At 32.2% G+C, this 23,072-nt stretch overlaps 2 protein-coding genes across 2 annotated transcripts; both read left to right on the forward strand.

The window, feature by feature from the left end:
• The first annotated feature begins 6,128 nt into the window (after positions 1-6,128).
• On the forward strand, positions 6,129-14,857 carry LOC134687829 (ribosomal biogenesis protein LAS1L-like). Its single transcript, XM_063548288.1, has 10 exons — positions 6,129-6,233; positions 7,522-7,614; positions 8,851-8,982; positions 9,514-9,586; positions 10,628-10,738; positions 11,916-12,038; positions 12,403-12,482; positions 13,378-13,442; positions 13,959-14,099; positions 14,781-14,857. Exons 1-10 carry the CDS (start codon positions 6,190-6,192, stop codon positions 14,855-14,857), a joined length of 939 nt encoding a protein of 312 aa, XP_063404358.1. The 5' UTR covers positions 6,129-6,189.
• Positions 14,858-15,425: 568 nt separating this feature from the next.
• Positions 15,426-20,019, forward strand: LOC134687226 (uncharacterized). Its single transcript, XM_063547356.1, has 4 exons — positions 15,426-15,544; positions 17,339-17,398; positions 19,071-19,236; positions 19,901-20,019. The coding sequence occupies exons 1-4, from the start codon at positions 15,481-15,483 to the stop codon at positions 19,983-19,985; spliced, it is 375 nt and encodes a 124-aa protein (XP_063403426.1). The 5' UTR covers positions 15,426-15,480; the 3' UTR covers positions 19,986-20,019.
• The last annotated feature ends 3,053 nt before the right edge of the window (positions 20,020-23,072 follow it).

Here is a 23,072-nt window from a genome sequence, read left to right on the forward strand (position 1 = left end):
AGTATCCAGTTAAAAAAGACATTACCTAGGCATACCTTTAATATTCAGTAAATTTGAATTAGAACTGAATTATTAGTATTTAATTGTTTTTGATTTCTAATATTAAATATTTCTTTATTTCTTATATTTATTTTCCTTAATTTTATATTAAATATCTATCTTTAAACTACATAATATTATCATAATTGAAATAGAAGGGATATATATTCAAATTGGGTAAATGTTTCATATTTGATGTAAGAAAACAAGCTGAACTTTGATTTAATTATTAAATGAAAATGCATAAATACATGAATATGTGATAATTTTTTTGACGATTTATTAACTAATCTTAGTACAATAATTTTATAAATATTTTATTCATTCTCTAAAATGATTGAAAAATGTACTCTTCAACATCTTTACTGTAGGAATATTATTATAAATGTTCAAAATCATAGCCTCTTCTCCAGATTTAGCAATATGCTGTGTCTTGGGATAGGAGTAACATGGTATTGACCATTTATATCATTATTTTTTTTAAATGAATCATAAGTATAACAAAAGTAATCATGCAACTTTAAGTTTCGTACAAATATTCTTTTACAAAAAAAGAATATTATTTTCGTAGGTGCCTTCATTCTATAGAAATTAGAAAGTATGTTTAAAGTTCTATTCCTATATCAATTTTTGTATCATATTTGAAGTCTGCAAGGGAATAGGCCAGTAATGTTTATATCAATAGAATAAGATGGGTATGAGAAGAAAAATTATTAATTCATACATGTAGCAATTGGGATAGAAATTGAACATCATATTGGTTAGATTACTGATAATTATAACATATTCAAAACAAAATAACAATATTAACATCTAATGTTAAAATGTTTATGTTATTTGAGGGAAGAAATAAATATATTTTCATAATTTGTTTTGTATTATTAGTTTACCATACACTTCGAAAGCCAAATGAAATGGGTAAAAAGGGTAAATTTGTTTAAATTGATTGATTAATTGGTTTTTAATGCCACCTCAGTGCAATTAGCTATTTTGTGGCAGTCCTTTTTTTTATTGGTGGAGGAAACCAAAGAACTCTTACAGAAATATGACCTACAACAGGAAAAAAGACTCCTAGTTGTATAAGATTGGAGTCGAGCGCATGTGCCATGTGTAGGGTCGAATTCACTACCTTTTTGTTTACAGAATAGTGATACAGTAGTTGGACTACTTAAACCACTTAGCCACATATGCCCCAATTTTGAATGATGCCTATGGTATAACAATGTGAAGAAGTATGCAGTGCACCTCACTTGACATGATGATTTAAAATCAATCAGTTCATCACATGCATGGTAGAAAACATTGTTTGAAAAATCTCATTTCGAAATTTTATTTTTCCAGCAAGTTTTATTAGCTTTATGCTGTTGTTTTTGTCGGTTCTACTGCCTGATGCAATCCGATGATTTTTTAAAGTTGAAATTTAACAGTATGGCCCTTCTCCTTAAAATAAAAGTACTAATTTTTGGTCGAATGTCGTCAAATAAAAAAAAACGCATGAGCATAAAAAGGAGCAGGCGTCTCCTAGTATGCATGCATCACGCACATTGCGAATTCCCATTTAGTCAAAATGAAACCATCAATCCGCAAATTTACTGATTAGAAAATATCCTGGTATTTTTAAAGAGTTAAGACCGCGAAAATATTTCACCAGTGAGCTGAGACACAAACATATCGTAACCTGGTAGTCCTATTATAAGAAACCGATTCGCCATGATAAAAGAGAGACCCATAAATAAAAAGTAAAATTACAAAAAAACTGAACTCAGAGGAAAATCAAAATAAAGGCAATAGTACTATTCTGTTGTTCAAAAGCCATAAATCGGTTGAGAGGAAACAAATCCTGGTTTCAAACTAAAACCGAGGGAACCACATCATCTAAAAGAGGAAATCAACGAAACAACAAAAACACTGAAGTGCAACCAAAAAAAACGACAATGTAACATACATAGAAACGAACTACCAGTATTAAATAACTGAAACTTATATAGCGAGGTTCTTCGTCGTTACTATGCTAGATATGTGTTTTGTGTATAAGAAGTTCACCTCATAATTTCAAAATAAATATTGAAGTGTAAACATGAACGAGCATAACCTATGCATTTAGATATGTAAAAGAAAGTTGACATATTATGACGTAAATTTGTCATAGATTTAGTGTGAGGACACACGTATTTGTCGATATAAATGAAAATGTTACGATACGAATCGGATACTTATCAAATGTACCAGGCTTATAATTTGATACACCAGACGCGCGTTTCGTCTTCATAAGACTCATTAGGGACGCTCAGATCAAAATACTTAGTAATCCAACAAGTATAAATTTGAAGAGCATTAAGTACCAAAATTTCCAAATGTTGTTTTAAATACAGCTTCGGTAATCTATGCAACGGATAAGAAAATCCTTAGTATAACAAATAATCAATACTTTTGCAAACAGTAAATTTATAAAATTGACCACATATTAATTGATATTCATGTCAACACCGAAGTACTGACTACTGGGCTGGTGATACCCTCAGGGAAGAAACGTCCACCAGCAGTGGCATAGATCCGGTGGTGTAAATAGTTATCAAAGGTACCAGGCTTATCATTTGATACACCAGACGCGCGTTTCGTCTACATCAGACTCATCAATGAGGCTCAGATCAAAATAGTTAAAAGGCCAAACAAGTATAAAGTTGAAGAGCATTGATGACTTAAATACTAAAAAGTTGTGCCAAATACGGCTAAGGTTATATTTTCCTGGGGTAAGAAAATCCTTAACATTTCGAAGAATTAATACTTTTGCCAACAGTAAATTTATAAAAATGACCATATAATTGATATTACTGTCAACACCGAAGTGCTGACTACTGGGCTGGAATCATAATTGATATTCATAATTTTGTAGACGAAACGCGCGCTACGGGGCGCCGAATGGGACTCTTGTGGTATTGTACTCGAAATTAAATTTTGTACGGACAAAAGTGACTTTTGTTCAACAAAAATGAGTTCAGTTTAACAAAATTTGTAGCATACTACAAATTTAAAATTTTGTCATACAAAATTATCTTTCAGTGGACAAAAGTCATTTTTGATACACAGACTTGACTTTTGTTACCTAATTTGAAAATTGGGCGACAAAAGTCAATTTTGTATGCAAATTAGTTTAGTTTGGATTCTGTGAACTAATTTGCATACAAAATCGACTTTTGTTACACAAAAATTGACTTTTGTGGGACAAAATTGACTTTTGTGGGACAAAATTGACTTTTGTGAGACAAAATTGTCTGTTGTAAAACAAAATTGACTAAATTGAATTTTGTCTCACAAAATTGAAATTTGTCTCACAAAAGTCAATAATGTCTCACAAAAGTCAATTTTGTCTCACAAAAGACAATTTTGTCCTCATAAAAATGAATTTTGTCGTCACAAAAATGAATTTTGTCGTCACAAAAATTAATTTTGTCGTCACAATAATGAATTTTGTTGTCACAAAATTGACAAAAATGAATTTTGTCGTCACAATAATGAATTTTGTCGTCACAAAATTGAAATTTGTCAGACAAAATTGACAATATTGAATTTTGTCTCACAAAATTGAATTTTGTCTCACAAAAGTCAATTTTGACTCACAAAAGTCAATTTTGTCTCACAAAAGTCAATTTTGTCTCACAAAGGAGACAAAATTGAATCTCGTCTCACACAATTGACTTTTGTGTTTTAATTTCCATATCAGGTAACAAAAGTCAATTTTGTATGCAAATAAGTTTATATTTTGACAAAATTGACTTTTGTCATGACAAAAATGAATTTTGTCATCACAAAATTTAAGTTCTCTTAAAACAAGTCTGTATCACATAGTTTTGTAAGACAAAAATGATTTTGTTATGACAGAATTGAATTTTGTACAAAACCACAAGAGTCCCATTCGGCGCCCCGTACGCGCGCGTCTGGCGCAAAAACTAAATTTCCTGATATCTATGATGAGTTTGTTTACAACCACTGGGTCGATGCCACAGCTGGTGGAGTTTTAATTCCCCGAGGGTATCACCTGCCCATTCGCCAGCACAGCTGTGTTGACATGAATTGTGATTGATATGGTCATAATTATAAATTAAATGTTTACAAAACTTAGAATTTATGAAATACTTAGGCTTTTTTTTAACTCAGGAATAGATTTGCTTAGCTGTATTTGGCAACACTTTTATGAATTGTTGGTCCTCAATGCTCTTCAATTTCGTATTTAATTTGGCTTTTTTTTTTTTTTTTTTCTTTTTTTATACGAGCGTCACTGGTGAGTCTTTTGTAGACGAAACGCGCGTCTGGTAAATTTTAATCCTGGTGTCTACATGAGTGTATTTATACGCAATACGTATGTTTTCGATCAAAATCATCAGCATTTTGATGAATCGATATCATCTTCGGTGCATTTGTGGTGGAATCGGTGCTGGTTTTCAATAAAGAATGATTTTTATGACCCAAACAAGGTTTATGTACCTACATTTTCCATTTTTGTAAGAGCTGTACTTAATGAGACGTTGTAGTCAATCATTCGATGAGCATGGAGAATATATCGTCGTGTAAAAGCTTGGGAAAAATAAAAGGATTTGATATCACTGCAAAACTGTAATGGGTGTGCTTGAATATTTTGGGAATCTATCTTTAAATTTGTTAAGCATCCACATCTTATTGTCTACATCATCACAATATTTCTGAAATCCATCTTTTACTGAAGAAAGACTATTCCGAAGAAATATAGACAGTTCTTCAATCGAAAATCTTGGCGAATCGTTTATATATCGTTCTTAATGGGGATTTTTTTCAAGTTCAGATTTCCAGTATATTGATGGGTGATTTTCGTCATCCATAATTATGTCATTACCAAAGGAGAAAAGAATCTTTTGTGATTTTTTCTTCCAGCGGAAAGTGAATTCCAAGTTTTTTTTAAAGTAAAATAGTGAAAATACCAAACTTCAAGAAAAGTTCAAATCGGAAAGTCCTTAATAAAATGGCAAAATCAAAACCTCAAACACATCCAACGAATGGAAAACAACGGCCATATTCCAGCATTGTTACATGCATTTCCTTATGTAAAAAATGGTGGATTAATCCTGGTTGTATAGCTAGCTAAACCTCTCACTAGTATGACAGTCGCTGAAAATTCATTTGTATTGACAAAGATGTTTGAACAAAACAAACAAATGTAATAGGTAAACTGACAGAAATAGGGGTACAACAGTCAACATTGCGTTATAATCTTAATCAGTATGACAAAAAAAATTATCAACAAAGAAAAGATGATAAACAACATAGAATCTATACTTCAAGACCATCGTGCATTATTTGTACAGTTGATACAGAATATTTATCAACAAGGTCTTGCCCCACGGTTACCTCCGGTTAACTTTTTACAAAAAGGACGAGACGTTCTTTGACATACCCCTGGTTCATCAGACACTGATGACACTGGTGACGTTTTTGAAAAGTATTTTTCGAGTTTCCCCCACGATCAGTCCACTGAGAGCACATAAAAATGCCATGCTAAACGACAAAAATCAAATTGTCTTAAAACCAGAGACATATCCACACAGGGATCAGCGTGTTTATGTCTCTCTTAAAACTACTGTAAGGTTGGGAAATTTGAGTTTGTTTAATCTCAATTTACTGACAAGAAATCCGTTATATAAACTTTCAATGTCTGCAATGCTTCAGGTGAAAAAAAATCTTAACATCGACATTGAACTATATTTTGCAATAATAATTATAGTTATAATAATAATAATTAATAATTTCGAAGAATTGGGCAAAAAATATAGAAGGTTAATGTTCAATAAATCTAACGTAACAATACCTTGCGTACGGACACAAATATTATTGTTACATTCATAATTATCCAGTTTCTTAAGACTTACCCAATCCTGCATTCCGGCCGCAATAAGTCTCCAAATATTAATAATTACTTTTTGATTATTGTTACATTTTGATGTAACCGTAGCCAGTGCCTTTACATAGGTCATCGAAGAGGTGTTCCGAAAATAGAAGGACATACGTTTTAGAATAGAAAAGAAAAGAAAAGAAAAGAAAATAACAAAATAGTCGTCACTTTCCCCTCTACAAATTTAGTTCTCTGATATTTTTCTGCAATCCAACGTGGGTGCTTCAAGCATGCAAGGTCCTTCAAACAGTGTAATCGTTCCATGGATTAATAGGTAAAGTTAAACAATAAACAGAAAAATATATCTACTACTATAATTTAGATCAGAGTCACATGTTTCGGTCAAAATATTCACTATTCTAATGTATGGTGAAATACATTTTTTTTTATTTGAAAATTTTATTCCTTTTTGGGATTCTGAATCGTATTGATTTCTTTATTTGTCTGTACTCATGATTTATTCTGAACCCTCTTTGACTCTATTCGGCGGAAGTTTTATGAAAATACAATTGACAGGAGATGTACTGGTACATTCTGTCCTCCGAGTGCGACAGACTGCCCTGCCAACTTCCTATGTTAGACCCACTTGTACACAGTACAAGTTGTCCTTGCAATGTTATATTCCTCTGTATTGGGGAAAATACCATTTCTACCTCCAGACTACCTACACATGACCTAATTAAATTCCATAGACCTAAATGACAAATCAGAGCAACAACATATAATAACTTTGTTATTAACATGGTTAAGAACATTATAAACCGACAAGACTGCAACAACAAACGAGCAGTCATAGTTCCAAATAGTAAGACTGACTAGTTCAAAAACTCTATTGTTGTGCGCACTGCAGTAGATTGGAATGATCTGGAGGACTCTGCAGTGTGCGTCATTACAATTGAGGTGTTTAAATCAGCATTCCTCAGCAAGCGTAATAACTTATGCGCAGAGCAGACCAACCTGTCACACACAATAGCTGAAAGGAATCTGTGATCTAGTTCCCATCCATATTCAGAAGTGGGAAATACAGATACAGATAACTTACAGCCATGACCTTGTAATGTTCCTCTGCTTGTTAACTGGTTTTCTTTATCCAAAAATACTGACAGAACCCAAATATTGGGATATTCCTCACCTGCTTATATACTCCAGGGCGAATACAATATTTCCTGGATAGGGGTGTTCCCCTTACAAAACACATGAATCTTTCACCAGTGACACTTATAACCTTTTCCCCTGCCACTGACTTTCCCGCAAAACAACTAAATACGTTAAAAATTGTAATAAGATTCTTCATATTTGTAACATTAGTGAACAATAAACTAAAAAGGTTAAAAGGCTTAATCAAGCACTTACATTTTTTGTACATGAAGTTGAAGAGCATTGGGCTCCCGAAATTTAAAAAAAATCTGAATTGCTAAATGATAACCAGATAACATAAGTAGTTGTTTCCTCACATGTGTAATGATCCATTTTTACACAAAGAGTTTTAACATTAGGATAATAAACAGTAAAAATGTATGTAATTTATTTTGGTATATAATGTATTTATCATATATCAACAGTTGTGAATTTGAGGCAGTGTACCATGGGTTATTTGGTGGATGTACCTCTGCACAAAAACAAGCCTTAGCAAGAATCAATGTTTGGAAAAGCAGGTATGCAAGTATACTCTCCCTTTTAATATTGAATAGTGTAATTATACACAACAAGTAAATAACATATATATACCAGAAAGACTTCCTTATGAATCCCATTTTGTTGACAGTTTTTGTTGGCAGAATAAGCAAGAAAACACATGAACAGGGGGCCAAAAAGAAGTCTTGTCTAGAAAAGGACTTAACTTCAAGAACTTTATGAATTTAGTAAAATAGCCTGCTTTATTATAGAAACAAGTTATTATACAATATCAAAAATTGTTGACAGTTTTAAAAAATGTCTGAACTTCCTGATATGGAAAGCATGCTGTTGCTACACTTTTAATATTGTCATATTTTATAATTTATTACATACTTCTTTAATTACATCAATGTATATATGTCATGTATGTACAGTACCTGGCTGAAAGTATTCATCACCTGCATTTTTTTGCTATATACATGATATATATCTCATATAAAAACACATTTTTCAAAAAAATATTTTGAGGGCATTTATGGTTGGATTTTTATCAACAAGGCCTCAAAAGGTGCAAAATTGTCAAAAGTATGTTTGTTTATTTGGTTATAGTTTTGACTTCAGGTGTTTTTGTTTTCTTTTAATGTGAACACATACAATAAATTTTTATAATTTAACTAGGTTGAAAATATAGCGATTTCTGAACAGAAAGTAATATTTGTGTTTATCTTGTGAAAAAATGAAAATGATCCACAAAAAAATATATTTATACCAATCATCAAATAAACCTGTGAGAATTCTGCTTCTATTAGTACCAAGTTGCCTAAAATCAAACCGAAAATGTGGTTTTGAAAAAATGTAGTTTTATACATGTATATCAATATAAAGCGAAAAATCTCAAGTGACTTATGGCCACACTCTGTAATTTGATATTCATTAATATTATGATGGTACAAATGTACATGTGTGACATGTCTATATTTAGATTTTTTGATTAATGAGTAACAACAATTAGACATAAAAACAGTTATAAACACACATAAAAATATATATAAAACACACATAAAAATGAAATGGGAAACCTGTAATTGTAAAATATAAAATGAAAGCAATTTCCATGCCACCGTCTGACGATTTTAAATAAAACTTGAAGTAGGACAAAGTAAAGTTACATAATAAAAAAACACCAGTTTAAAAAATACTCTCTTTGTTGACATGTATAAATAATTTTGGTTATTGAGGTTCAAATGTAGTTTATATAAGAATTGTATTTAAAGATGTATTCTGCCTGTTGCTGTAGAGAGTACAGATGCACTAATTAAAGTTTATATAAATGAACATGAAGGGAAGAAATCTGGTCAGAATATGGAAGATTCTATTAGAAATGCATACAGCTTAGCCATTATTAGGTAGGTTTATTACATTTCTTTATTTCTGAATAGGATGCTGCATTCTGTAGATTAAATATTATTTGTTGGAAATCAATTTTCTTGGATTCAATTTACAAAACTGAAAAAGAGGAGATATTCTAACGTCTTCAATATTGTAATATATGGTAATAGTCTCTCATTAGACAATGGTAAAGGAATCTTTTTGTGAGTTCACTCACAGTTCTTGTTTATAGTCATGCCCGTGTTAGCACAATGTGGATTTTGATTTAAAAAGAGCTTACAAATAAATGTTCATTGAGGGAATATACAAATGTGAATAAGGGGAGATAATCTAACTTACTTCAATAGGCAGAAGAATCTTTTTGTGAGTTCATTCACATTTCTTGTTTATAATTATGCGTGTATCAGAACAATGTTGATTTTGATTGGAAAAATCGCTACATGTTTATTGAGATAATTCACAAAATGGAGTGTTTTTCAAATATTTTATTCTAACTTCTACATTTTAGTTTAAATTCTGGTTGACAGTTGATATTTATTTTTTCTTAGGTTTGTGAATCATATAACAGAAAGAAGCCAAGTGAAGCAGTATATGCAGGCTGTTCACAGACTTGCAGGAGAGGTAAGTGAAGCAGTATATGCAGGCTGTTCACAGACTTGCAGGAGAGGTAAGTGAAGCAGTATATGCAGGCTGTTCACAGACTTGCAGGAGAGGTAAGTGAAGTAGTATATACAGGCTGTTCACAGACTTGCAGGAGAGGTAAGTGAAGCAGTATATGCAGGCTGTTCACAGACTTGCAGGAGAGGTAAGTGAAGCAGTATATGCAGGCTGTTCACAGACTTGCTGGAGAGGTAAGTGAAGTAGTATATACAGGCTGTTCACAGACTTGCTGGAGAGGTAAGTGAAGCAGTATATGCAGGCTGTTCACAGACTTGCTGGAGAGGTAAGTGAAGCAGTATATGCAGGCTGTTCACAGACTTGCTGGAGAGGTAAGTGAAGCAGTATATATACAGGCTGTTCACAGACTTGCAGAAGAGGTATGATCTTAAGGTGGTACCCAACACTTGTACTAAAATTTATTTGGCTCGTTTTATTTTCATAAAATTTTGTCAAAGTACTTACTTTGACCCTTTAACAAAAATATAAAAATTTCAAAAATTTTGAACCAACCATTTTGTCAGAAAAATTACACTGGTTATATAGCAGTTTGACAAACACCAATTTTGATAATTGAGAAGCTTAATATTCCTTTTACAACACAACGTTTTTAAAACGTTTAGCTGACTTTACAGAGTTATCTCCCTGTAGTGTTAGGTACCACCTTAACAATCCATAAAACGTTATATTTTAGAAGTGAAAGTAAACAGAGTATGTATAAATTTATTTTCGCTGCAAAACTTGAAAATTGTGTTAATAAACTTTAAGTCGTTGGTCCTTTTAATTTATGCTAACAATGTTCATTTATACAAAATAGGAACTATATCCTTTAGACACAGAAATATTTGAAGCATTGAAAATAACAAATTGATACTTGAAGCTTACATGTACGGTATCTATAAAATATTCCAGTTGGCTCTTGTTAGAACTTTTAACTAGAACTGTCAAAATACAAGAAATTTGTTTTCCTACATTTTTGATTAATTGCGTACTATTGTTTTACAGTTGGGAGTTCCAGAATGGATAGTGAACTTAAGACATGATGCTACACATGGTCGTCTGCCATCATTAGATTTACTGAAGACAGCTGCTGACTGGTGTATTCAATGGTTAAAGGTAATTTATCATGTACTGCATGTTGATTGACTGATGCAAAGTGGCATTTGCCAATTTCAGTACCAGAGGCAGATTATTTTTTTTGGGGGGGGGGGGGGGGGGGGGGCTATCGTGGGACAAATTTGATTATATAGGGAATCACTGTAGCATGACTGGAGCAGGCCCCATCTTAGGCAGTCAGTGGGCCCCCACTTATGAAAGTTTCTGGATCCGCCACTGAGTACTCTTCGGCTATATCATGGTGGTATTTTTTATTGGTGGAGGAAGCCAAAGTGCACGGAGAGAACAACAAACTTTGGCGAGAAAATTTGCAATACTAGTCAATTATGATCTGAATTTCATGCAATATAATTCATCCTAAACTTTCAGTGAAAGTTAAAAAAAAAAAAAAACTTATTGTTTTATTCCTTCAATAGAATAAAATGTTTTGTTTCTTTTTCCTTTTTAATTCTTTTCTTCCTTAGTTCAGGTTTAAGTTTTCTATGTACCTTGAAATAGCTTATATGTACATTGTAGTTACAGTCTTACAATTTTAAATGACTCATTTTAACAAAAGTAGACAGCTTTAATTCATTGTTTACAATTGACATCCTGGTATACTTTTGGCTTCAATGTGTACAATTTACTTCAATGTGTACAATTTACTTCAATGTGTACAATTTACTTCAATGTGTACAATTTACTTCTTTGTTTACAATTAACTTCATTGTGTACAATTTACTTCAATGTGTACAAAAAAGGTAAAATCATAAAAATACTGAACTTAGGGAAATTCAAAACAAAATGTCCCTAATCAAATGTCAAAATCAAAAGCTCAAACACATCAAACCAATGGACAACAACTGTCATATTCCTGACTTGGTACAGGCATTTTCTGATGTAGAAAATGGTGGATTAAACCTGGTTTAATAGCTAGCTAAACATCTCACTTGTATGACAATCGTATAAATTCAATTTGTACAATTTACTTCTTTGTGTAAAACTTTCTTCGTTGTATACTGGTGACAAACTTGTATACTGTTTATTTCAATGTGTTCAATTCAATTACAATTTATTGATGGAAAAAAAAGCAAGAACTTTACCAAAAGTTCACTACATATTGCATAACAAATTAACATAAAAAAAATATTTATTTTTGTATTAAAAGTGTTTTATGATTAAACTATATTTTTTAAAGGATGAATATTGGGAAAAACAGTTGGAGGGTATGGCTTATCAACAAGACCATCCAATGAAAGATACAAAAGACAGCAAAGTTAAAGATAATATCACAGAGATGCTTAATAGTTTTAAAATTAAGGTTTGTTTAATAAGGTTCAGTAACAATTGACATTTTTGTCCATGAAGTCCCTACTCAGTCTACACCATTCAATGTAATATATATTATGGCAATGTTTCTAGTGGAGAAAGTCAGCATAAGGATAAAAGTAGGTCACTATTTCCTAGATTTCATGCTTTGTTAGCCCTCTTGGTCAAGGGTTTTGTCCAAGATAATCTTAGAGTTAACCATTTTTAAAATTAGAATGATTGATTGATTGTGACTTCCTTAATTTCCAGTGGCAAATATTTCATGCTAAATTAAAACTTACACAAAACAATATATTATATACAAAATGTTGGCATACACTTTTGGCAGATGAATTTTATTTGCAAATTAATTTCAGAAGACGCTTACATCAAAGAAAAGGGGAAGTAAGACAACACAGATATTGAAGAACATAGAAGTAGAATTATTACGCAATAGGTATATATTTATATATATATGATTTAGGTCAGATGCAAATGGATTTCTTGATGTTGAGATGGTTATGTAGTATTATTTTAATATAAAAAAAAAGATGTGGTATGATTGCCAATACGTCAACTCTCAAGAAAAGACCAAATGACTCAGAAAGCAACAGCCATCTGTAAGGCCTTCAAAAATTAGCAAAGCATATACAGCATAGGTAGCTATAAAAGGCCCAGAAATCACAAATAATTCAAACAATTCAAATGGCCTAATTAATGAACAAAAAAATGAATGAAAAGCAAGTGTGTAACACAGCAACAAACGTCAGTCACTGAATTACAGGCTCCTGACTAGGGACAGGCACATACATAGAGAATGTGGCAAGGTTCAAAATGTGAGTGAGATCCCAACCCACCCTTCACCTGGGACAGGGGTGTAACAGTACACCATAAGAACAAACTATAAAAATCTGTTGAAAAAGGTTTAACTTATCAGATGGATACTAACAGAAATACATATAACAAAAACACAGAGAGGATATGACTGGGTACTTGAATTTCTTACTGTATATGCAACTTCATGTCAACTTTTGAAAGGAGAATTAATTCACATTAGCTCGAGATACCATAACTGTTGTGTACCAGAGACAAAGTTGTCAAGAGTCTACACTTCTCCATTTTGTGTGATAGATATTTGGTCTAGATCTGAAAACAAATTGAAATCAACATTTATTCTCTTTATCGCTTATCCTGTCTGTAAATGTTCTGATAGGCAGTGCACAAATTTATCTCTCTTTTTCACACTAGTTTTATGCATACCAGGTAGTTATTTACTTGATAATTATTTTTGATAACTTTCTTGTTTTTAATATGAGATATTGACTTATTGTATTATTTCTTCTCTATTGCAGGGAGAAAGCTGTAACATCAATGTCAAAAATAATTGAAGGTCAAGTTAAAAAGAATGTTGACGCAGGTTTGTGTGAAATTTTAAAACATAGTTAGGGGCCTCATTGGCTGAGTGGTCTAAGTAATTACTGCTGTAATCACTAGCCAGTCAACACTAAGGTTGTGAAATTTCGAATCCTGCTCATGCAGGTGCACTTGACTCCAATCTTAATTGGCTAGGATTGTGGTTTTTATCCAGGCACTCAGGCTTCCTCACCAATAAAAACTGGCTGCCACAAAAAAAGCCCGAAAGCAGTGCTTAAAGGTGTGGTTAAAACACAAAATATATCAATATGTATAAAACACGATTTATCATAGTGAAAAAAATGCGCTGAAGGCAAACATATAGGATTGTTTATTTTTCATCTTTCTAGACTTGTGGAGAATAAGAACAATGGGACAGTACATTTAAAGTACTGCAATTGTAAGAAAAATACTTATAAAATATGTAAAAGGAATTGTTGTTTATTGAAGTTGGATACATCATGTGTACATATTATACATTTTTGTGTATGGTACTTTCAATTTTTTATTTTTATTCCAGAAGACACTTTATCATTCTGGCACCCAGTTCTTAAGATTTATCACCAGTATGGTTTGACACTATCCATGCTGAAGTGTTTACCTGTTACAGATGGTTGCCATGGAATTATTTCATCATTTCTTTACCAGCTGGCTGATACCGGTAAGTCACTCTATTACTAAATCTGAAGATTAAGCGAAAAATCCTATTTTTCTACGGCATAAAGACGAACTTTGTTGATTTTTGAACCATATGGTGTTTCAGGGTTTTGTTGTTGAAAATATTTAGTAATGGAAAATTTGCAAAACTTCCACATTTGATAACTGACATAAATCATTATTAAGTTAATAGTTGTCTCATAGGTAATCATACCAAATCTTCTTATTTCCAATGAGATTTAGGGTAATTATCTCTGGGCAATCTGACTTTCTCTTCCAACAAAAACTTACCGCCACGAATTAACACAATAGTGTTTAAAGCGGTGTTAAATACAAATCAATCTTGATTTATTTTGCCCTCACCTGTAGGCCTAGCACTTTTAAAATGATTGCCTCTTTTCAGGTTACATTGTCTATATTTCAACATACATTCATAATAATGAAAATGATAAAAAAAAAAAGTAATTTTAGATGCTTTGCTGGTGATCACAGTTTAAATAGGCATCCTGAAACACTTAAATATGATACAAAACATGAATTGATTAGTACACATGAAAAATGAAATAGATTTTTAGTAATTACAACAACACAAAATGCCAGTTCAGTAGATATTTTTGTTGAGGCATGTTTGGAATGAATAATATTTTCAATGTCAAACGAAGTATTCATTGATATGTCATTGCAGGATGTTCAAACAAAATAGTGGAGTACTTTGATTGTGTATTGAATAGTGTGGACCAATACAGTGTACTGTGTCTGTAAGTATTGGTAGAATTTATTAAATCATCAGCAGTGGAACAACATTTACATCTTTTATGTCAGTTCTTTATAACCTTAAAGATCAAAAGTATGGTTATCAGCTGGTTGCCATGTATTTAAATATGAATTCTGTTTTGCACATTTTAAGAAAATGATCCAATGGTGGGGTTATTCACTAATAGATAATGATATTTTATATAAAGTTTTATTTTGTAGATTAAAAACAAGAATAATCAAAATATCAGTAAACAAGATTAGAATAACACATTAACGATGTATTGACTGTGTTTCTCCTATATATATTTTGTCACTATTATTTTATGAACAGAAATTAAATACTAGAAAATTATAATGTAGTAAAGTATTTGTGTCATTGAATAACAGCTTACTGATACAATAGAATGAGCGAAGTGAAATTTTAACTCATCAAAATATCTTATAGATGTTTCAAGTAATTTCTGCATTGTAGATTTGTTTTATGCAGTTTATGTACAAACACTTCTTACAAATCAAAATTATTCTCAATGATAAAGTAAATATAATGACAATAATTTTATGTTTTCAGTCTGCATAAACTTGATCTTAACTATCTTCTGCCTGAAAATAAAGCCAATCAACTGACAAAAATGATGGATATCTACTCATCACATGAACAATCCATTCAAAAAGAGGAAATTTACCATGTGAAAGGTATGTTTACAAAATAGCTATACATGTATATTAAATAATAGTTTTGGATCAATGGCTAGAAAGAGTATCATGCAAAAGGTCAGAGGTTATCTTCTGGCACTCCAGTCTCCTCCACCCTTAAAAACTGACCCCACACAATATAGACAATAGTTTTGGATCAATGGCTAGAAAGAGTATCATGCAAAAGGTCAGAGGTTATCTGCTGGCACTCCAGTCTCCTCCACCCTTAAAAACTGACCCCACACAATATAGACAATAGTTTTGGATCAATGGCTAGAAAGAGTATCATGCAAAAGGTCAGAGGTTATCTGCTGGCACTCCAGTCTCCTCCACCCTTAAAAACTGACCCCACACAATATAGACAATAGTTTTGGACCAATGGCTAGAAAGAGTATCATGCAAAAGGTCAGAGGTTCTCTGCTGGCACTCCAGTCTCCTCCACCCTTAAAAACTGACCCCACACAATATAGACAATAGTTTTGGATCAATGGCTAGACAGAGTATCATGCAAAAGGTCAGAGGTTATCTGCTGGCACTCCAGTCTCCTCCACCCTTAAAAACTGACCCCACACAATATAGACAATAGTATTGGATCAATGACTAGAAAGAGTATCATGCAAAAGGTCAGAGGTTATCTGCTGGCACTCCAGTCTCCTCCACCCTTAAAAACTGACCCCACACAATATAGACAATAGTTTTGGATCAATGGCTAGAAAGAGTATCATGCAAAAGGTCAGAGGTTATCTGCTGGCACTCCAGTCTCCTCCACCCTTAAAAACTGACCCCACACAATATAGACAATAGTTTTGGATCAATGGCTAGAAAGAGTATCATGCAAAAGGTCAGAGGTTATCTGCTGGCACTCCAGTCTCCTCCACCCTTAAAAACTGACCCCACACAATATAGACAATAGTTTTGGATCAATGGCTAGAAAGAGTATCATGCAAAAGGTTAGAGGTTATCTGCTGGCACTCCAGTCTCCTCCACCCTTAAAAACTGACCCCACACAATATAGACAATAGTTTTGGACCAATGGCTAGAAAGAGTATCATGCAAAAGGTCAGAGGTTATCTGCTGGCACTCCAGTCTCCTCCACCCTTAAAAACTGACCCCACACAATATAGACAATAGTTTTGGACCAATGGCTAGAAAGAGTATCATGCAAAAGGTCAGAGGTTATCTGCTGGCACTCCAGTCTCCTCCACCCTTAAAAACTGACCCCACACAATATAGACAATAGTTTTGGACCAATGGCTAGAAAGAGTATCATGCAAAAGGTCAGAGGTTATCTGCTGGCACTCCAGTCTCCTCCACCCTTAAAAACTGACCCCACACAATATAGACAATAGTTTTGGACCAATGGCTAGAAAGAGTATCATGCAAAAGGTCAGAGGTTATCTGCTGGTGCCAAAATCTACGAATAGTGCTGAGAGTGGCATTAAACACCATCAATCAATGAATATCTAGAGAGAGTATGATGCGAAAGAAGTCATGCAGAGTGCTACCATAAAAAAAGAAAGTATATAATTATAAACCCAGACATAGCAACAAATGTTTTAATAAGCCTGATTTCCTTCATGCACTAATGTGTTGTACAAACATCTCCTTTGCAGCTCAAGGCTGTTACATGCCATATAACTAAAAAAAAACACAATTAAAAAAATCTTCAAAGTGCAAATTCTAATAAGGTCACAATAATTTTAGACAAATAAATAAAAACTAAATAATTATTTTATGTATACTCATTTATGAAATGTATTTGTAACAATTTGTGAATGATTTTCTTTGTTAAAGATTTGCCAGTAGGTGAAGCAAAAGAAATCAGTTTGGAATCATCATGGAAATTATTTACAGGTAAAACTTTTATAACAATTTATATGCCTCTTAATTGGTACGATTGAGGGTGTACGTTAACATGCCTCTGATCATTTTGTTATAAATAATAAATTGATTTTATAATATAACTGGTAATTCATAAAAATCAGGGTTCTCACTAGGAATTTTTCATGGTGAGTCCTGGGACTCATCACTTTTAGAAATGGTGAGTCCCAAAAGATTTTGATGAGTCCAGGATGCAATGTATTTTTTTTGTGTCATAAAATAATGAAATTTGACGAAATACAACTTAAACCATGCGTGTCGGGTTGGTAGATTTTATTAAATCAATAAAAAATATGACCTCTTAATAGTTATTGTTCAAAATATACATGTAACAGACTTCTTTCTGGGTCTATATCATATCCTTGATGTGGGGCCACATTGAAAAAAAAATTTGTTTGCCAAAGCCAGAATTCTCTTAAAAAGATCAGGGCGATAGGTAGGGTTTTAGTTTGTTTTTTGTTTTTTTATATGAATGGACTATTCAATAATAAACCCAGTTAAAGAATTTGTCTTGTCATTTTTAGTTACCACAATTTATTAAAATTAAAAAAAAAAAAAATTACAAATTAACCCCTTCCCCTCAAACCCCTTTTCCCAATTAAATTAGTGTAGATTGAATTTATACACCAAGTTTTACTACTTTCATGGCACAACCATATCATCTGTTTATTTTTAATGTCTATAAATATCCAGACAGAGTTGTCTGTTACTTAGGTGTTTCCCCAAGTATTTTTCCCGCCTAAAATGATCATGTGACATATTTGTAAACAAAACAAACCATGTGGTCAAGCAATTCATTTATTTTCTGGATTATTCTGCTTTTCATAATTTAGTTTGGATTAATATTCAATTCATTTAAGGTACAGTCATGCATTTGTATTTAAAAAATATAGTTTGCAAAGAATTTTTACTTTTCAATTTGAGAAATGTCTCATGATCGCCGTTCATTGGCTTGTTCAACCATGCAGACAATGTAAATTATGTAAATTATAAATCTATCAGCTGTCAAAAATATTGATCTACGCATCACATCGATGTTTTGACATCGACTTCCGGTTTAGTTTCTTGTCAAAACAATGTCATATCATTAATCTTCTAGGCAAAACGATGTTTCTGGGACTCCGGGGATACAATCAGGACGCGTCCCAGGGACTCACGGGTTTCAAAAATGACGCGTCCAGCTCGATTTTCATGCGTCCAGGACGCGTATACGCGTCTTAACGAGAACCCTGAAAATCTGAATATATTTTATAACATGGATTCCCTTGGAGTCTTAAAGTGTAAAATTTCAACAAACCTACTTTTATTAACATTTCTAGAAATTTTGGGTTTTATATAATGCTGTAATGTTGATGTCTCATTTCATTGAACTTGTTACACACAAATTTGTCAAAATGTTCACTTTCTGCTTACCACTTATGTTATAAGTTAATGGTAAATACTTTGCAGTTATATAAGTTTTTGGATTTCTCATTTCCATGACAGTTATTTGGCCCTACACCTTCAGTCATGGTTCATTGACTCTGAATGTTTGCATAGTTTATATCTTTAAATTTTGTCTTTTTAAAAAATACAACATTTGCATTACGCTATCATAATTTCAAAAAGACATTTCTCTGTGTTAACAGTTTATTATTTCTTTTAGACCATGTAAACTGGAATGAGTTTCCGATTGGTTGTATACCAGGTTGTAACATTACCTATGGCAGTTTAAGGTTAGGAGATACAACACCTGAGGACCAAGTAGAAGAGAGTTTAGATCAGAGAACTGTAGATGACATGGAGTACACACAAGACTCCAGTTTTAATATGTAAGTTGTTAAATAATTGCTACTTTTCTAATAAATATGTGTTTTACATTGTCATTTTGAGGCATTTTATAGCTTGCTGTGCCAAATGGATTTATTTTCAATGTTGAAAGAAGTACAATTTATATAGCTAATTACTTGTATGCCATTTGGTCTCTTGTGGAGAGTTGTCTCATTGGCAATCATACCACATCTACTTATTAAGATAATGGTGGACATCTTCGATCTGCAGTTTTCTCAGTTGTTTGGAATGATTATGTTATTTTTATGTCCCATTTAGGGGCATTATGTTTTTAGGTCTGTGCATCCGTCGTTCATCTATTGTTCATCTGTCCCGCTTCAGGTTAAAGTTTTTGGTCAAGGTAGTTTTTGATGAAGTTAAAGTCCAATCAGCATTAAACCTAGTACATGTTCCCTATAATATGATCTTTATGATTTTAATGCCAAATCAGATTTTTGACCCCTATTTCACGGTCCAATGAACATAGAAAATGATAGTGCAAGTGGCGCATCAGTGTTCTATGGACACATATTTATTTTTGAAATTGTTTTATAAGGTATGTTCTTTTGTTTTGGTAAGACGTTTTAAAATTACAAATTTATACATGTGTGTGTGTGTATTATATAACAGAAGATATACTGTCATATTTTATTTTTGTCATTTCAGGTCCACTGTTCAAGATTCCTTCCCAAAGAACACTTGGACACAACAAGAGATAAACAAAATTCAAAACCTTGTACAGATTTTATGATGCAAAAATAAAAAAATGAAATTTTAAACTCCAAGGTCTTATATACAGAATAAAAATAAGCTATTTGTTGATTCAATCTTAATAAGAAATCAACCAAACAAACAAACAAAAACCAAATTATATCTGTGAACATTGATGTGGGTTTCCTGCTTTTACAGTCAGATGGAATATAAGTTGCAGATTCTATTATTTAACAAAACTGGTCATTTGAAAACTCTATTTATCCAACTTCCACAGGAAGACTTTTGCAAACCAACAATGTTAAAAATACAATTCAAAAGTGGATGCTATTTACTATATACTTGTCAGAACTTTTTCATAAGGATTAATTTTTCTTACACTGATAGGGCATTTCTTCTACAAAAGATTCTGTGACCTCTTAATCAAGAGAAGGGACCTTGTTGGCCAAGTGGTCTATATAGTCTACTACTGTAATCACTAGTCAAGTCAAACTCAACTCTAATTGTCAGTTTTCCTATCAAAGGTCAGTGCTTTTTCACTGAACATCCCAGCTTCCTCCACCAATCAAAACTGGCTGCCACCAAAAAACCATTAAAAGAGGCCTTAAAACGCAAACAATCAATCAGTCATTCTAATCAAAAGAGTTAAACAGACTTCAAAGAGTGAAATTGAAGAGCATTTAGAATCAAAAATTGAGCAAGATCTGCTTACTCTTCCAAAGCTCTTGAGATCACTCTGGTTTTTGATGGAGTTTATGTTCTACAGTCTTTCTTATACTGTGTAGTGTTTCATGGAATGTTTTCTCTTCAACTACTAAGTTTTTATTGTCTTTTTCGTATTTTACACCCCTTTTAACAGGCAAATAAAATTTATGTCATAATCAATTATTCACTATCACGTTAGTCAATCATTTAAGAAAGACAACGGGAAGGCTTTAAATATAGAATTAAGGGGACTTGGGGGCCAAGTGGTGTAAGTTGTTTTTACTGTAATCACTAGCCAGTAAAAACTGAGGTTGTGAGTTCTAACCTTAACTCCAATCTTAATTGACTAGGATTATCAGTTTTCCTATCGAAGGTCATTGTTTTTCTCCCGGAAAATCCGGATTCATCCACCAATAAAAACTGGCTGCTACAAAACAGCCTGAAAGGTTTGCTTAAAAGTGACGTTGAAACGTAAAATTTAAAAAAAATAAAATAAAATATAGAATCTTTTTGCCTGTGAACTACTTTATTTATTGACTTTTTTTTTTCTAGAGTATTGTTCATGCTTTTGAGTTATGTCAACTGTCATTAAGATCATTAAAAACAAATTTTGTGCAACTTCTAAAGGATCAAGGGACAGTAATTGGTCCATGTCAAAGATTTTGGTGAAAATGATACATAAAATTTAAAACATTGTAGTATAAGTGAATATCCCAAATAAATACTTTCTAAAAAAGTTGTATGCAATTTTTAATTTATTCAACATTTCAAAACCTCCTTTCCTACAACAATTACAATTAAAAAAGGAGCATTAGGAGATATTATGAATGAGACAATATTATAATGATCACAGCAATTTTATGTCCCCTATCAGTGGACAAAATTTCGAAAAGTTGTGCCAAAATACGGCTCAGACAATCTATGCCTGTTAAGTAGTTATCAAAGGTACCAGGATTATAATTTAGTACGCCAGACGCGCGTTTCGTCTACATAAGACTCATCAGTGACGCTCATATCAAAATATTCATAAAGCCAAACAAGTACAAAGTTGAAGAGCATTGAGGATCCAAAATTCCAAAAAGTTGTGCCAAATACGGCTAAGGTAATCTATGACTGGGATAAGAAAATCCTTAGTTTTTTCGAAAATTCAAATTTTTGATAGGATTTTTTTTTTTTGACCACTTGATTGATATAAACCTATAGATTCAGGAAAGGTATCACTGTAATTGATTGAAAAGGGATTATATTTCACCCTTATGACCATTATAAATCAAATCTATATGGAAGATTCTCTTTCTATAAGTATATACATGCATAACACACATATTAAGCCTTCTTTGTTAGACAGGAGGGGAAAGAGGGTGTTTAAAAATTATGAGTGTCAATTTTAAGTTTTTTTTCCTAACTGTGTATTGCTACCTTATTTAATTTGAAAACGAGTTCATGGACCCCTCTTTTTTAACATCCCATTCGGTTTGATTAGGCAAGAAGATTAGGTGTGCCAATTTTCATGAAAACGTAAAAAGTGCATTTTTTTTAAAGGAGTAGGTCCAGTAAGGGTCGATTTTGGCCTCAAATATCAGGTTCATCTTTAGAAAGATTTTGGACACTTTTTAAACACTTAAGTGTCTATTTCAATTGATTCGATAAGTTTATGTGAAAGATTCTAACTGATTTAGTCATTTAATACGCATCCGTGTCCATCCTCAACCTTTATATATGTTATGTATTATCATTAAATACAATTTACATTTCAATATTAAGAATGAACACGAATGTGGCCACTTTCATTTAAGACAGAAACCGTCTAGAATTTAACAAAAATGCAAAAATTGTGAAGATTTCAGTAATTTAGCATGACTTTTTGATGCTAGATCCGATATATGTACATTGTATTGTCAAAAAAAAGGCCCATATTTATGTAGCAGAAGCATTATACTTTCCAATAACTTGCTGATAGATTACATTTTCACAATTTTGTAAAACTGCTATATTTTAGGGCCAAAAAGGGGTCTTACTGAACCTTCTCCTTTGACAAATATACAGCAAAAAATTATGTTTTTTTCTACATTCATGAACATTTGATAAAAATGAGATATTTCTGAATATAAAATGTATAAATTTTTAGGATTCTTATAAAATACAGAAATTACAAATTATTTAACAAAAAACAATTTGTGTTTATCTTTTAAAAGGATAAAAAGGTTATGTCTTTCTTTTGAAAGATAAATACGGCCACTAATCCAAATTTCGAGCAAATATACAAAATTTCGTCCTCAATTTACATATTTGATTTAATCAGGTAATAAAATCGTCTATATTGATTTTTGTTTATCAAAATGTAAATGCGGGATCAAAACTGTAATGTATGCCCTTAAATGAAAACCTAACTGTTTGAAACAATATATTTATTTATATATTA

Source organism: Mytilus trossulus, chromosome 10 (genome assembly GCF_036588685.1).
Source record: "Mytilus trossulus isolate FHL-02 chromosome 10, PNRI_Mtr1.1.1.hap1, whole genome shotgun sequence".
Taxonomy (NCBI): Eukaryota; Metazoa; Mollusca; class Bivalvia; order Mytilida; family Mytilidae; genus Mytilus; species Mytilus trossulus.